This window comes from Leucoraja erinacea, chromosome 18 (genome assembly GCF_028641065.1).
Source record: "Leucoraja erinacea ecotype New England chromosome 18, Leri_hhj_1, whole genome shotgun sequence".
Taxonomy (NCBI): domain Eukaryota; kingdom Metazoa; phylum Chordata; class Chondrichthyes; order Rajiformes; family Rajidae; genus Leucoraja; species Leucoraja erinaceus.
Window position 1 is genome coordinate 38,478,889 of NC_073394.1, and position 17,915 is coordinate 38,496,803.

Here is a 17,915-nt window from a genome sequence, read left to right on the forward strand (position 1 = left end):
CAGTCTGAACGAAATTGTATACCTTGCAGTCATAACATAGAACAAAATAACAAAACACACACTTAACACAGTTTAACATCCACCACAGTGAGTCTAGCCATTACCTCCTCACTGTGATGGAAGGCAAAAGTCTTAAAGTCCTTGTCTCATCCCTCCTTGTTCTCCCTCTGCATTGAGGCGACCCAGGCTTCCGATGTTGGGACCCCGCCGGGTGATGGTAAGTTATTGTGTGACTCTGTGCCTCCTTGCACTAACCGGCACCCCCCGTGTTGCCCCTGTGCGCAGGTACACCGGAGAGCCTTGCGGAGAAGGAGCGCCAGCTGTCCGCCATGATCAACCAGTTAATCAGCCTCCGGGAGCAGCTCCTGGCCGCACACGATGAGCAGAAGAAGTTAGCAGCATCGCAGATCGAGAAACAACGGCAGCAAATGGAGCTTGCCCGCCAGCAACAGGAGCAGGTGAGTGGAGGCATCAGCCCATCTTCATACTCCATCCAGCACAGCCTAGACCAGCAGAGCACAAGAACAGTGGCCCACAATGTCCGTGCCGACCAGGATGCCAAGTTAAATGAATCTCCTCTGCCTGCACATAATCCATATCTCTCCATTCCCTGCATACCCACGTGACAATCTAAAAGCCTCTTAAGCCCCACTATCATATCTGCCTCCACCAGCACCCTTGGTAGCACGTTCCAGGCACCCACCACTCTCAATGTTAAAAAACTTACCCCGCACATCTTTAAATGATGCCCCTCTCACTTTCAAGCTCTGCCGCCTAGTATGTGATATTTGCACCCTAGGAGAAAAGATTGTGACTGTCTACCTCATCTATGCCTCTCAACATATTATCTATCAGGTCTCCCTCTATCCTTCAATGCCGCAGAGAAAATAATCCTAGCTTGTCCAACTTTTTGTAGCAAATGTCCCTGAATCCTATTACAGTGCAAAATAAGGAACTTGATGCTAAACTTGTTTGTTCGGAGCTTTTCGTGCATTCTAATGACAGGCCCCAGATGTCATTTATAGGACAGTCACGACACATGTTGTGTTCTTCTGTTGAGGTCCAAGTCTATGAAAGTCCATCCAAGCTCCCTGAAAGTGATGACACATAGTGTGTGCGGACAGGATGTCGAAGAACGAGAAGCCAAAGGCATGAAGCCGAACGGACATGACGGTGAAAAGCCATGACGCAGAACGGACAAGAAGCCAAAAAGATTCTAGGGTTAGGGTTAGATTATGATTTATCAGTTTAGGGTTAGGGTTAATGTTTTTTAATCTCCTTAGGTAGAGGGTAAATGTTTTGTGTATTCTTGCAGCAAATGAAGTGTTGCATACCTATTTATCATGTCAGCTTCTTGTCCGTTCACTGTCATGGCTTTTCAACGTCGTTCTTTCGGCATCTTGGCTTCGGCAAAATTTGGCGCCCTGTCCGGGTACCAACACATAGATAGAGTGGTAAATAAAGCCCATGGTATGTTGGCCTTCACTGGTCATTGGGCATTGATTATAAAAGTGAGGAAGTCAATTTTAATAGGGCGGCACAGAGATGCAACGGTAGAGTTGCTGCCTGACTGCGCTAGAGACCCGGGTTTGACACGGATTTTGTCTACACGGAGTTCGTATGTTATCCCTGTGACCTCGTGGGTTTTTTTCCAGGTGCTCCAGATTGATCTACATTCCAAGATGTGTGCAGGTTAATTGACTTCTGTAAATTGTCCCTAGAGATAGAACTAGTGTACAGCGTATGGCTGGTTGACGTGGGACTCGATGGCCGAAGGGCTTGGTTCCACGCTGTATCTCTAAACTAAATGAAACTGCTCTATGTTCTAAATCATTCCCTCTTCATGTCAATGAATCTACCCCTTTGAAGAAAGTCCATCGATGTAGCCAAAGTTAAGCAGGAAAGGATGCAGAGATGTTGCCAGGACTCGAGGGTCTGAGCTATAGGGAGAGGTTGAGTAGGCTGGGAATTTTATTCTCTGGAGTGCAGGAGGATGCGGGGTGATCATATAGAGGTATATAAAATCATGAGAGGACCTACAAATATGTAGACACACAGTCTCTTGCCCAGAGTGGGGAAATAAAGAACCAGAGGACATACATTTCACTTGAAAGGGGAATCTGAGGGATAACATTTTCACACAAAGGGTAGTGGGTGAATGGAACAACCTGTCAGAGGCGGTAGTTGAGGCAGGTACTGTCCCAACATTTAGGAATATGTAGACAGGTACATGGGTAGGACAGATTAGAGGAACATGGATCAAACGCAGGCAGGTGGGGCAAGTGTAGCTGGGACATGTTGGTCGGCATGGGCAAATTGGGCCGAAGGGTCTGTTTCCACGCTGCATCACTCTATGACATGACTGCACCCACTCTGCAGTGACTACTGAGTGATGGCTGCTTTTCTAGCCAGGGCTTATGACAGAAATCATATTGACATTGTCACCATTCTGTAATAGAATGCAGTGTATAATACGGCTCATATGTTGAGCTTGTTTTAATCAGCCTCAGATCACCAAGCTTCCCGTGTCCAAATATTTGCCCACAAGCGACCGTATACACTCTTCTTATAATGGGAAATAAGGTACGAGAATACGTACAAAATAAGAAGTTAGGATGTCATTTAGATATGCATACACGACACAGTAATTAACTGTTGACACTTGTGAATAAGCTAGCTTAAATTAATCTTGACACATTTGCAGACGAGTGATATCTTACAGTGAACACTTTGTAATTATATTTGAAAATGAAAATTAAATGACACTTAAAACTGGGTTGTCATGCTTGATGAAGCAAGAATGTAGTTAGATGGATGAGCGCAATAAAAACAATTTGTTTCTCCCTTGTCGGTAGCCTATTTGAAACGGCAAAAAAAAGTTATGTTTTGATTTATTTTGTTAATTCTGTTTTATTTTTTTAAAAATCCTTTTTTCCCTCTTTTTCAGATTGCAAGACAACAGCAGCAACTTTTGCAGCAACAGCACAAAATCAACCTCCTCCAACAGCAAATCCAGGTCAGTCGGTGCATAAAAAGGGGGGTGGGGGAGGTGTGGGGTGGGGGGGCCCCCACTGCACCCATGGGCCCAGGTCAAGAGAGAGTCGAGAGTGTAGGAAGGAACTGCAGATGCTGGTTTACACCGAAAATAGACACTAAATGCTGGAGTAACTCAGCGGGACAGACAGCATCTCTGGAGAGACGGAACGGGTGACGTTTCAGGACGAGACCCTTCTTCAGAGAGAGTCAACAGTGTTTTATTGTCAAATGTACCAGAGAGAACAATGAAATTCTTAATTGCAGCAGCACAACAGAGAATGTAAACATGGTACACTGAAAGCAATGTAATATGCATGAAAATGTATATACAGGTATACACACAGTGTGTGTGTGTGTGTGTGCGTGTGTGTGTGTGTGTGTGTGTGTGTGTGTGTGTGTGTGTGTGTGTGTGTGTGTGTATATATACACATATATGCACACATATACATACATACAAAAGGTAGACACAAAAAGCTGGAGTAACTCAGCTGGAGTAACATCACTAATGCTGTCTGGCCTGCAAAGTTGCTCCAGCTTTTTGGGTCTATCTTTGGTTTAAACCAGCATCTGCAGTTCCTTCCTACACATACATATATAAATGTGTGTGTTTATGTGTGTGTGTGTGTATATATATATAATATATAAATATACACACACACACATGCGTACGCATAAACCCCCCCCCCAATAATATTGCATAAAGACAAAGCCTCTGTATAGTCGCTAGAAGAATGTGGATACAGTGAGAGCAATGAACAAAGAATATGTTACTCTTTGCGTGCTTCTTACAGAAGTGGATATGCAATCACACATACAGTCGCTCCACTCTTAAATCTCTCCCTTTATCATGTATCTGTGCACTGTGAATGGCTCGATTGTAATCATGTGTAGTCTTTCCACTGACTGATTAGCACACATCAAAAGCTTTTCACTGCACCTCAGTATACGTGACAATAAACTAAACTAAACTATTAATTATGGGGGTAGAAATCAACATATTAGTAAAAATCCTTCCAAGCTCATAACCAAATTAAATGCAGGCCAAATGTGTAGGAAGGAATTGCAGATACTGGTTTACACCGACGAAAGAAACAACATGCTGGAGTAACTTAGCAGGACAGCAGCATCTGGAGAGAAGGAATGGGAGACGTTTTGGGTCCAGACCCTTCTTCAGACTGAGAGTCAGAGGAGAGGGAGAGTAGAGATATGTGGAAGGGTAAAGTGTGAAAATGTCAGATCAAAGCAGATAATCGAAAAGGTAGATGGATCATTCTACACGAGGGGAAGGTGACAACGAGATATATCATCAGGGAAATTAATCGGGAGCACAGTGAAACTAGTCGGAGAACTAAGGTGGGGGAGGGATGGAGAGAGAGGGAAAAAGAAAGGTCACTTGAAGTCAGAGAAATCAATTATCATACCGCTGGGTTGTAAGCTGCCCAAGCAAAATATAAGGTTCTGTTCCCACAAATTGCCTGTCCCACTGAAGTTTTAGTTTTAGTTTAGAGATACAGTGCAGAAACAAGCCCTTAGTTCCACCGAGTCCTCACCGATCAGCGATCCCCGCACATTAACACTATCCTACACACACTAGGGACAATTGTACACATGCACCAAGCCAACTAACCTACAAACCTGTACGTCTTTGGAGTGAATTACTCCAACATTTTGTGTCTACCTAAGTGTCTACCTAGGTGAGATAAAGAATTTTAAAGTTCCCATCAAAGATCTAAGCATGTTGGTGCGAGGAGAACTCGTGGAGCAGAAATGTTCAGCTATTTCATTATGATTTCTCATCAGTTACTCAGCCAGCTCTCTCGATTAGATTTGAGGAACTTCAGTGATAGCCCTCAATATAGAGAGAATTAAAAAGTGACGCTGTATCTTCGCTTGGTTTGCTTCCACTTCTGCCGCACATGTGCTGCTCAAATAACACGTTTTATTTTAAACTAAATTCCGCTCAGGTCCTTTTTAACAAATGAAAGAATCAAAATTTTCTGCAAATTACAACACTAATTATTTGTTCAGTTTTTGCATTACTTTGCAGCAATGTGTGAGGAACTTTTCACACGTATTGAATCTGCAGGGAGTTAGCAAACTAACACCTGTAAAACACATTTCTTCACAAATTCTTTGTACATTTCAGTTCACGGTGAGTTGCTCCAGTCTTGTTAAATAAAAGGACAGATGATGTGATAACAAGACTGGAGCAACTCACCGTCTTGTTAAATAAAAGGACAGATGATGTGTAATATGATTATTTTTTTTAATTTTAATTAGAATACACATAAAGTTGTTTGGACCCTTATCTTGGTTTGTGTTGAATGCTGGAAAGAAGCTTTGTCCTACCTGTGGAAGCTTACTCTTCCTAAGAACCTCTTTATATCACATGTGCTCCTGTTTATGACATTTGCTGGTCTTAAGTTTAGTTTAGATCAGATTCAGATTCAGATTCAACTTTAATTGTCATTGTCAGTGTACAGTACAGAGACAACGAAATGCAGTTTGCATCTCCCTGGAAGAGCGACATAGAATATGATTTCAATAAATAAATCTATTTACATGTATACAGACATAGTGTTTTTCCTGTGGGAGGCGTGTCCGGGGGGGGGTGGGGGGGAGATTGGCAGTCACCGAGGTACGTTGTTGAGTAGTGTGACAGCCGCAGGGAAGAAGCTGTTCCTGGACCTGCTGGTCCGGCAACGGAGAGACCTGTAGCGCCTCCCAGATGGTAGGAGGGTAAACAGTCCATGGTTGGGGTGAGAGCAGTCCTTGGCGATGCTGAGCGCCCTCCGCAGACAGCGCTTGCTTTGGACAGACTCAATGGAGGGGAGCGAGGAACCGGTGATGCGTTGGGCAATTTTCACCACCCTCTGCAGTGCTTTCCGGTCGGAGACAGAGCAGTTGCCATACCATACTGTGATACAGTTGGTAAGGATGCTCTCGATGGTGCAGCGGTAGAAGTTCACCAGGATCTGAGGAGACAGATGGACCTTCTTCAGTCTCCTCAGGAAGAAGAGACGCTGGTGAGCCTTCTTCACCAGAGTTGAGGTATTGTGGGTCCAAGAGAGGTCATCAGAGATGTTGCCACCCAGGAACCTGAAGCTGGAAACATGTTCCACCTCTGTCCCGTTGATGTGGATGAGAGTGTGCGTGCCACCCCTAGACTTCCTGAAGTCTACAATGAGCTCCTTGGTCTTCTTGGAGTTAAGGGCCAGGTTGTTGTCAGCGCACCATGCTGCAAGGAGCTGGACCTCCTCCCTATAGGCCGACTCATCGTTGTTGCTGATGAGGCCAATCACCGTTGTATCATCTGCATACTTGATGATGGTGTTAGTACCATGTACAGGTGTGCAGTCGTAGGTGAAGAGGGAGTAGAGGTACTTAGTTTAGAGGTACAGTGCGGAAACAGGCCCTTTGGCCCACCGAGTCTGCATCGACCAGCGATCCCCGCACATTAACACAACCCTACACACACAAGGGACAATTTTACAAATTTACATTTATACATTGATACCAAGCCAATTAAACTATAAACCTGTATGTTTTTGGAATGTGTGAGGAAATCGAAGATCTCGGAGAAAACCCACAAGGTCACAGGGAGAAAGTACAAACTCCGTACAGACAAGCATCCGTAGTCAGGATCGAACCTGGGTCTCTGGCGCTTTTAGGCAGTAGCTCTACCGCTACCTCAATCTTCGTACCCCAACTAAATCAGTCTGGTTTCTGACCTGAAACATCAGCTATCTATTCCCTCCACAGATGCTGCCTGACCCACTGAGTTGCTCCAGCACTTTGTGTTTCACTCACTCCCCAATAAGTACATCACAACGGGAGAGATCAGGTTCTACAGCTAAATCAACTTGCTCCCACTCAGGACAATCTATGCAAAGTAGCCGTTCAGCTGAGCACGATATGTATTTTAAAATAACTCATGTCAGGGAACTGTCGATGCTAGAATCTTGAGCAAATCACCAAGTGCTGGAGGAACTCAGCAGGTCAGGCAGCATCTGTGGACAGAATGGACAGATGACGTTTCGAGTGGGGTAAAATGTCATGTGTCCATTTTCCATCACAGATGCTGCCTGGCCTGCTGAGTTCCTCCAGCAATTTGTGTTTTGGATTTGATTCAGGTCTTGATTAGTTTGTATATATATCGCTAACAGATCTCTGCTGAGAATAACCTGCTCTCTGCAGTTTTATATTCCAGTATCAGTCAGCACTGACAGGAGAGGAGACAGCGGAAAAAACACCTCTCATAGATCGCTCAACCTGATCTTCATTGAAACTCACATCTCTCATGTTGTAACATTTACTGGTTCAGGAGCTTTCAACTTATCCAATGTGTTTCCTTTCACTTGTCCTTTCATTTTATATTCTCTTCATTATTTTGCTCGTGAATTTACGATCCTGCAGTCTGAGATACATAGATTCATAGAGACTCACAGCATGGAAACAGGCCCTTCGGCCTGTCTCATCCATGCCAACCAAGATGCTCTATCTAAGCTAGTCTCATTTGCCTGCGTTTACCCCTTATCCCACTAAACATTTCCTATCCATGTCCCTGTCCAAATGTCGTTTAAGTGTTGTTATAGTATCTGCCTCAACTATCTCATTTGACAGCTCGTTCCCTATACCAACCATTCTCTGTGCAAAAAAATTGCCCCTCTGCTTCCTATTAAATCTTTCTCTTCTCACCTTAAACCTACTGTATGTCCTCTGGTTTTTGATTCCCTACACTAGGTAAAAGACTCTGTAGTCACACTATCAATTCCCCTGATGATTTCACACACCTCTATAACATCACCCCTCAGCCTCCCGTGCTCCAAGGTACAAAGTACTTGTCTGCCCAATCTCTCCCTATAGCTCAGGCCTTGGAGTCCTGGCAACATCCTCGTAAATCGTCACTGCACCCTTTCTATCGTAATGACACCCTTCCTACAGCAGGGCGATCAAAACCCAACACAACTGGGATGCTTTGTACAACTGTAACACAGCATCCCAACTTCTATACTCAAGGGTCATGCCCCAAAATGTTGCCTATCCATGTTCTCCAAAGATGGTGCCTAACCCATTTAGTTACTCCAGCACTTTGTGTCCTTTTCTATACTCAATACCTTGACTGATGAAGGACAATGTTTAGTTTTTATTAGTTTAGTTTAAAGATACAGCGTGGAAACAGACCCTTCGACCCACTGAGTCAGCACCGACCAGCGATCCCCACGCATTAACATTATCCTACACAAACTCGGGACAATTTACACTTATCCCAAGCCGATTAACCTACTAACCCGTACGTCTTTGGAGTGTGGGAAGAAACTGAAGATCTCAGAGAAAACCCACTTGGTCATGGAGAAAGTGTACAAACTCCGTACAGACAGCACCCATAGCTAGGATCGAACCCAGATCTCTGGCACTACAAGCGCTGTAAGGCACACGCCACCGTGCCACCCTGTACCAAAAGCTTTGTTTACCACCCTATCCACCTGTGTCTTCTCTTTCAGGGGACCACTAGATCTCTCTGCTCGACAGCAATCCCTTGGGCCCTGCCAATCATTCTGAAAAATAGATTTAAGAAATTACAAATAGAAAAAGTCCATTCTGGCTATCAGTGTATTAAGTGACACTTAAAATGTATGCTAATCCCGTTATGGATTTTAATGTTATGGGAGAAATCTCTCTGTCAGTATTTACTGATCTCCAAGGGCTATCAAGTGAATCAATAGTCATTCACTCACACAATCCTCCTCTCATCCCTTCAGCAAGGCAAGAAATGTCAAGTGCCAGTTCTGGTGGTTTAACCCTTGCTTTAGAGTGCATATGTTGTGTAGAGAATGATAGCTACAAAGTGCTGGAGTAATTCAGCGGGTCAGGCAGCATCTGTGGAGAACATGGATATGTGATGTTTCGGGTCAGGAACGTCACTTATCTAAGCATTATCAGAGGTTAGATTGGGTCAACAATATTAGTAGCAACATATTTAGTTAAGTATATCATTGTCACGTGTGTGGAGGTACAGGGAAAAGCTTTTTGTTGTGTGCTATCCAGAAAGACTATACATTGTGAACAGAAAGACTATACGTGATTACAATCAAACCGTTCACAGTGTACAGATTCAGGATAAAGGGAATAATGTTTAATGCAAGATAAAATCCAATACATTCTGATTAAGGATGGTTTAAAGGTCTTCAATGAGGTAGAGCGGAGATCAGGACTGCTCTCTAGTTGCCGAGAAGACAATAGACAATAGGTGCAGGAGTAGGCCATTCGGCCCTTCGAGCCAGCACCGCCATTCAATGTGATCATGGCTGATCATCCCCAATTAGTACCCCGTTCCTGCCTTCTCCCCATATCCCCTGACTCCGCTATTTTTAAGAGCCATATCTAGCTCTCTCTTGAAAGCATCCAGAGAACCTGCCTCCACCGCCCTCCGAGGCAGAGAATTCCACAGACGGTTCAGTTGCCTGATAAAAGCTTGGAAAAAGCTGCTGAATCTGGAGGTATGCGTTTTCACTCGTCTCTACCTCTCACCTGATGGGAGAGGGGAGGAGAGGGAGTGACCTTGGATAGGTAGGTGCAGCAAACAATGAAACGTCACCTATCCATGTTCTCCAGAGATGCTGCCTAAAGGGCCTGTCCCACTTTCCCGAGCTGCTCACCAATTCTCCCGAGTTTTCCCCTTGATTCAAACTCGGAGAATGTTCATAGCGGGTCCGTAGATATATGGTAGCGGCTGGTTATGTCAGCCGCAGGTACTCGGGGCATTAAATGTTGCACTTTTTCTCCTCCCGACTATCTTTTTACTCGTGGACATTTTTTGTCATGCTGGAAAAAACGTCCCGACTTACCTGATGCCGCGAGTACCTACGGCTGGCATAACGAGCCGCTACGATGTATCTACGGACCCGTTACAAACATTCTCCGAGTTTGAATCAAGGGGGAAAGTCGGGAGAATTCGTGAGCAGCTCGGGGAAGTGGGACAGGCCCTTAACCTGCTGAGCTACTCCAGCATGATGTTGTGGTATAACCAGCACACACAGTTCCTTGTGACTACATAATGCCAGGAAGCGAGCCTTTGATTTTTACAGAAACTAATCTGACAAGCAGAAATTTGCAGAGTCCCTGTTTTATCTTACTATCCTTTGGTGTCTCTGTAGAATCTGTTTGTTGTTCTCTATCTGTTGCCTCAGTGATCATGCTCCAGTCAATTGAAGTTGGGTTACAGAAGTGAGTTAGAGCAGGTGGATAAGGTAAGATAGAGAATGGCTGGGTGTTGCTGGATTGAGGGGGGCCTCGTTAAATCGTGATGTTATGGGTTTGATCTGCACTGTCATGCCAGTGAGCCAAGGCTGCGTACTGTGTTTGTCAGGGAATGGGTAACTCAAGAGTAATGATAATTACTCTCTTATTTATCATGCAAGTGATCTCTCACCGATGAGCTCAGGTAGCCAATGTACACGTTATAAATCAAGGCCGCTAAAGAAACCTGACACTTCAATTGGAACAGTTGCGCAGCCTGATGCGACTTTGAAAGCTGCCCGCAGATTTAAACAGGACAAACAGGTCCTCTACATTGCCATTCTTAAAGTAAACTTCACAGGTTTAAAAGGCACAAGGAACTGCAGTTTTCGGTTTGCAAGAAAAACGACACAAAGTGCTGGAGTGACTCAGCGGGTCAGGCAGCATCTCTGGAGAACACGGATATGATCCTCCACCTCTCGTTTCCCTTTCCCCTGACTCTCAGTCTGAAGAAGGGTCCCAACCTGAAACCTCACCTATTCCTTCTCTCCAGAGATGCTGCCTGCCTCACTGAGTTACTCCAGCATTTTGTGTCTTTCTTCTGTATAAACTAGCATCTGCTGTTCCTTTCTACACATTTTATCCAGCTATGTATTTGTCTGTTGTTTATTTTTTATGTATACTGAAAATTTATTTTTGTTCCTTATTATGGGTTTTACAGAGTAATATGTTTACATTTGGAGCTGGTCCTTATCCTTAATAACTTTTCGTTTGACTCCTCCCATTTCCTCCAAGTACAATGCGTAGCTATGGGCACGCGCATGGGCCCCAGCTATGCCTGCCTCTTTGTCGGGTACGTCGAACAATCCTTGTTCGAGACGTACCAGGGCCCCATCCCCGACCTCTATCTCCGCTACATTGGCGATTGCATTGGTGCCACCTCCTGCACCCACACACAACTCACTAACTTCATCAACTTTACCACTAATTTCCATCCGGCACTCAAATACACCTGGACCATTTCCGACACTTCCCTACCATTTCTTGACCTCACTATCTCCATTGCAGGTGATAAACTTCTGACCGACATCCACTACAAACCCACTGACTTCCATGGCTATCTAGACTACACTTCTTCCCACCCTGCTTCCTGTAAGGACTCCAACCTCTACTACCAATTCCTCCGTCTACGCCGCATCTGCTCCCAGGATGAGGTGTTCCACACCAGGGCATCTGAAATGTCCTCATTCTTCAGGGAACGGGGGTTCCCCTCCCCTACTTATATATGAGGCTCTCACCAGGGTCTCTTCTATATCCCTTGACTCTGCTCTCACTCCCCATTCCCCCACTCGGAACAAGGGCAGAGTCCCCCTAGTCCTCACCTTTCACCCCACTAGCCGTCAACAAATAGCCCTCCATCAATTTCGCCACCTCCAACGTGACCCCACCACTCGCCACATCTTCCCATCTCCCCCCATCTGCTTTCCGCAAAGACCGCTCCCTCCATAACGCCCTTGTCAATTCTTCCCTTCCCACCCGTACCGCCCTCTCCCTGGGCACTTTCCCTTGTTGGGGGTTTAGAGGTTAATTTTTAAACTACTATAACAATTAGATAAAGCCCTTAAAAGTAATAATAGCTAAAGCGACGGAATATTCCAGCGATTTTTCGTTCATAATTAACTAGGCTGAACATCCTCGATTTGAACAGCCTAGGGGAAATCACGTTTTAAACCCGCCCCCCTCTAAACAGCGCCAAAATTGCGCACACGGGCTGGGACAGATTTTCAGCGACACTTCAGGTAGGCTTTGCAACATACCTACAAGATAGATCACTCGATGGAAAAGACGTAGAACGGTCATGGGCAGATTCATGGGTAATTTTCGGCCCCATTTCCGTAACCGACTTCCGTCTCCACACCAAAGATCCCATGGGATACTAGTTCGGAGACGGAAGCTGGTTACAGAAACATCCTCGTAAATATAAAAGTTATTTGGGAAAATCTTCTCCTCATTTTCAGAATTATAATTTATTAACACAAACTGTTTAGAAGAAGTGGCCTATCTTGCCTGTTATAGGATCTTCGCATCAGTCAGAAGAAGGGTTTCGGCCCGAAACGTTGCCTATTTCCTTCGCTCCATAGATGCTGCCGCACCCGCTGAGTTTCTCCAGCACTTTTGTCTACCTTCGATTTTCCAGCATCTGCAGTTCCTTCTTGAACATGTTTACATATCTGTTATGCTCCTGCAAGTAAGAATTTCATTGTTCGGTTTCGGGACAAATGACAGTAAAACAATCTTGACTCTCGAGGTGTTGTTGTGGGTTGGGGTACATCAACAAGGGTCCTGACTCGAAACTCCACCTATCCATGTTCTCCAGTGATGCTGTCTGACCTGCTGAATTACTCCACCACTTTGTGTCTTTCTTTTCTTCACAGGGTTAACATGAAACTTCTGTAAATTCGCTGTCAGGGGTTATGGGGAGCAGGCAGGAGAATGGGGTTAGGAGGGAAGGATTGATCAGCTATGATTGAATGGCGGAATAGACTTGACAGGCCAAATGGCCTAATTCTGATCTTATCACATGAGCTTATGACATTATAAAATAACATTTTTTTAGTTCTTGTACTCACTGGAGTTTTCCTACCTATCTGTCTTCCCCCTTTAAAGAGATCAAAAACAAGTCCAGCAATGAACTTTTATTTTTAACAGGCTGCCACTAATTAACCAAAAGGGCAGCTAATTGAATGGAAGCCAGTCTTGCCCTTTGAAGTGCAGAGTGGTATTTGCAGTTGTCACACAATGCCCAGTGCGCTTGTAACTTGTCATTGGTCTCTGTCATTTTCAATTTCTTTGTGGAATACCAAACACGAGGTCAGAGGTGTATGCCCTTGGGACGTGGAGAAAGTGTTTGTAGCGGTTCTGATAGCATTCTGCTGTTAGCTCACATGCAGATAGGTGAATTCAGACTGAGCTTCATTATAGGTGGACAAAATTGCTGGAGAAACTCAGCGGGCGAGGCAGCATCTATGGAGCGAAGGAAATAGGCAATGTTTCGGGCTGAAACCCTTCTTCAGACTGATGCAGGGCGGGAAGAAGAAAGGAAGAGGAGGAGCCAGAGGGCTGAGGGAGAGCTGAGAAGGGGAGGAGACAGCAAGGGCTACCGGAAATTGGAGAAGTCAATGTTTATGCCGCTAGGGTGCAGACTGCCCAAGCGGAATATGAGGTGCTGCTCCTCCAGTTTCCGGTGGTGCTCACTCTGGCCATGGAGGAGGCCCAGGACAGAAAGGTCGGATTTGGAATGGGAGGGGGAGTTGAAGTGCTGAGCCACAGGGAGATCAGGTTGGTTAATGAGGGCCGAGCAGAGGTGTTCGGCAAAACGATCATCAAGCCTACGCTTGGTCTGTCTCATAATGTCTCTTTAAATCAGCACAATGATGGTATAGCTGCCGGAGACGTGGGTTCGCTCCTGACCTGTCTGCGTGGAGTGCGCACTCTCTCCCTGTGACCGTGTGGGTTACCTCTGGGTGCTCAGGTTTCTTTCCATTAGACTTTAGACATTATAGATACAGCACAGAAATAGGCCCTTCGAACCACTGAGTTCACGCCAACCAGAACTGGCATTATTCGACACACAAGTGACGATTTACAATTTGACAGAAGCAAATTAACCTACAAACCGCCACATCCTTGGAATATGGGAGGAAACCGGAGCATCTGGGTCACAGAGAGTACGTCCAAACAGCACCTGAGGTCAGGATCGAACCCAGGTCTCTGGCGTGTGAGGCAGCAGCTCTAGCGCTAGCCACTGTGCCACCCCACCCCCTGTCTTTAGTCTCCAAGTGTACAGAGCAAACCACTGTTAGAAACAGAGGGACAAAGATGTCTGTTGTCTTGCGAGATGCAAATTAATTTGAAATCATTAGAATCTTTAAGCAAATAAATTGAAAGGCTTTCAGATGGTTGGAAGGTGTTTGTAAGACTACTGTGTTAATTTAATTTTTATTGGCCTGAAAGTGTAGCTTACTTAGAATGAAGACAGTGCCTCTCTGTATGTAATAAACTGCCATATGGCAATGGTGTGTTTCACTATAAGATAATGTGTCACTAGTTTGAGTGTAACCAGTCGGGTGGGGTTAAGACTCACTTAATTACTTGTACCATACCCTATTATGGTTTTCAAAGCTACTTTCCAGTTTGTTTTCAAGTATTTCAAAGTTCAGTGTGTACCACTCACTCCTGGGTGGAACCTTCAACAACATAGTTCTTCGATAACTACTGCCTGTGAGACCACACTGCGGTTATTGATAAAGTGGAGTTGAAACATTCACGGCTTCTCATATCAAAAATTAACAGTGGAAAACTCAAATCAAGTTCGGAAGTGGCACGGTGGCGCAGCGGTAGAGTCGTTGCTAAACAGCGCCAGAGACCCCGGTTCAATCCTGACTACGGGTGCTGTTGTACGGAGTTTGTGCGTTCTCCCTGTGACCGCGTGGGTTTTCTCCGGGTACTCCGGTTTCACATACAGGTTTGTAGGTTAATTGGCTTCGGGGTAAAGTTGTAAATTGTCCATAGCGTGTAGGATCGTGTTATTATAAGGGGTGATCGCTGGTCGGGGTGCAGACTTGGTGGGTGGAAGGGCCATGTTCCCGCAATGTAACTAAACTAAACTACTCTAAACTGAACTTGAGATGCCATTTCTAAATATAGTCACATAAATCAGAATAACATGTGCGAGCAGCACAAGGAAAGTGGATATGATAAACCACAAATTCATAAAGTGGGCTTGAGGTGGATTTGCCCAAATGTACATGTAGGACATTTCATGAGGTGATCATTCATCAGGAAGAGGTCAGAAATAAAAGCTCGGTATATTTTGGATGATTGAGAATTGTTGCTCGTCTTTAAACAAGATAGATAGCAAATCCTGTTTGAGATTATATCCATTGACTAACTTATCTTTTGTAGAGGTATACACAACCATGATTTAAATCCAGTGTTAACTGTCATATTGGAATTGAATGAATACTTTACAGAAGACTCTATTGTGTTTTAACGATTGTACAGTGACACTGACAAGAAACCTTTGACAACAGGATTCTTGAAAAGGATTTGATGCATATCTGAAGGATTGAGTTTGAAGGATTCCGATATAACGGGCGTGTCCCACGGCGATATTTCAGGCAACTGCCGGCGACTGTCATAGTCGTAGCAGGTTGCCGACAAACCGGCGACAACCTATGTCATCCTGGCGACAACCTATGATAGCAACTATGTCTAGAGAAGTCCAGCTACGCTCATTGACATCAAACCCACTGCTGAAAATTTAGCGGTGACCAGAAAGATGCTACGACTTTTTGCGCCACTGAGGAGACTACTCCCGGCGAACATGTGGCTACAAACTAGTCACCTGTGATTGCCTAAAGAATCGCCTCCATGGGACAGGCCCATTACTCCCATGTATTTATTCAATATTAAAAGTCAATAGTTATTTGTAGGATAAGTTCACAGGTTTCTAAATACAGCTGGTAGAGCCACTATTCAAAGCGCCAGAGATGCAGGTTCAATATTGATCTCGAGTGCTGTCTGTGTGGAGTTTGCATGTTCTCTCTGTGAGTGCGTGGGTTTCCTCTGGGTGCTCCCGTTTCCTCCCTCATTCATTGTTCTGTTGTCGGTACGTATGATCATTAAACACTCTTGACTCTTGATCAGCAAACGTGGATATACAACAGTCTCTCTTTCCATTTGTCCTGTGAAAAGCACAATGGACAGTTTCTATCTTCATTTAAGTCCTGTGTCCTTAAAGCCCCTGTCCCACTTATGTGTCCTTGGCATGCTAATTACTCGATCTCGAGGCGCGATGGTCCCACGAAGGTCGCGCGCAATTTCATGCATATACGCACAGCCGTCTGGAGCGCGTGATGTCATTTGAAGATGGACACAAAATGCTGGAGTAACTCAGCGGGACCGGCAGCATCTCAAATGACGTCACGCGCTCCAGACGGCTTGGCGGACGCATGATGACACGCGCGACCATCGGGCGTAAGTCACTACCGGCCTGTCGCATAAATGACGGCCAAGTGGGACGGGCCCTTAAGGTAGCAACTCTACTGCTGTGCCACTGTGCCACCCATGCATTAACAATCCCAGACACTTGAGCAGATTGGAGTGGAGGGTTTGTGAGTGGCTAGCATGAAAAATGATTTCTCTTTGTGGAAACCACCTGGGAGTAAATAATATTCAAACCGCCACCTTTGCTGTGTGTCTGAAAAAGCCACAAAGTATTAAAAGAAAACAAAAATATGGATATTTTAAATTCCACCACCAGTTTGTGTCTGGAAGCATTGATTTATTCAGACTGTTATTTCAAATTTTTAGTGATTAATTCTGCATGACGGTTGGCCTATGGCACCGTCAGGAGAGGGCATATAGGAAGATGGATCATTGACAGAGGTAGCGGCTGCATTCACGGAGGTGTCGTTTGTTTGGATCAAACAAAGTTGCAGGCGTTGCACGGAAACGGGGTGGAGAATTCAGTCAGTGCGAATCAAATAAAGACTTTGAAACAGTAGCAGCTAATACAAAGTTAAATCAGAGTTGAGTCAAGTCCAGAGTGTTTTATTGTCACATGTCCCGAAACGGAACAATCACATTCTTACTTGCAGCAGCACAACAGAAAATGTAAACATAGCATTCTGTAAACATCATGTTAAACAACCAACAAAGTTCAGTATATATTCACATGACCGGGGTTCGATCCTGACCTCGGGTGCTGTCTGTGTGGAGTTTGCACGTTGGGTTTCTTCCGGATGCTTCGGTTTCCTCCCACGTCCCAAAGACGCGCGGGTTTGTCGGTTAATTGACACTCTGTAAATTGCCCCCTAGTGTGTTAGGAGCGGATGTAAAAGTGGGATAACATAAAGCTACTGTGAACGGGTGATCGATGGTCGGCGTGGACTCGGTGGGCCGAAGGGCCCGTTTCCATTCGAAACTAAACTTATGCATTCCACTTGCTGAATGGATCTGTGCTTCAGTGTGTCGGGACAGTTAATATACAGTTAATATTTTCTATTCAGTGCCTGTGCTATTTATTCTATCCATTAACTTTTGTTTAAGTTAACACTCTGGAGAGAGGAAGAGGCCCCTCTAACTACTGGTGCGAGTTAGCTGAGTGATCCCGTATTATATAGAAAGACAAGGAAATGGGTGGCAATCATGTGAACACAGGAGTGCTTTATTCTCTGTCTCAGTGCCCGTAGATTTTAATATAACAAGATGTGAGACCCTGGTTCTTGTGCTCCTCTGCTCACCACTTGCACTGTTCAATGGCCTCTGTTAATTGTGTGGCCTCAAACATCCTTTCCTTATGCAGATCTGGTTTTACTTATCAAAGCCAGACCCGCTTCTCCCTGCCTGCTGTGTGGTGGCAGCACAGTGCACTCGCTACCAGCTTCTCATTCCATCTACTCTGTACAAAACTAGACAGCTGTCAGTGCAGGGAAATGAAACTCACTTCTATCCTTCGCTCCAGCTTCTGTCTAGAAAGTAGATCATCTATATATATTATATATATTAAATAGATACATAGTTATATATATATAACTATGTATCTATTTAATACATATATGTATATATATATATAT

At 44.8% G+C, this 17,915-nt stretch overlaps 1 protein-coding gene across 6 annotated transcripts in view; it reads left to right on the forward strand.

Annotated features, from left to right (window-relative positions):
* sox6 (SRY-box transcription factor 6) overlaps positions 1-17,915 on the forward strand; it is a 428,636-nt gene that overhangs the window by 225,697 nt on the left and 185,024 nt on the right. For all 6 annotated transcript variants that reach the window (XM_055649876.1, XM_055649875.1, XM_055649878.1 and 3 more), the window contains exons 5-6: positions 286-458; positions 2,948-3,016. In XM_055649876.1, coding sequence (XP_055505851.1) covers positions 286-458; positions 2,948-3,016 — 242 coding nt within the window. The remainder of the gene's footprint in view (positions 1-285; positions 459-2,947; positions 3,017-17,915) is intronic.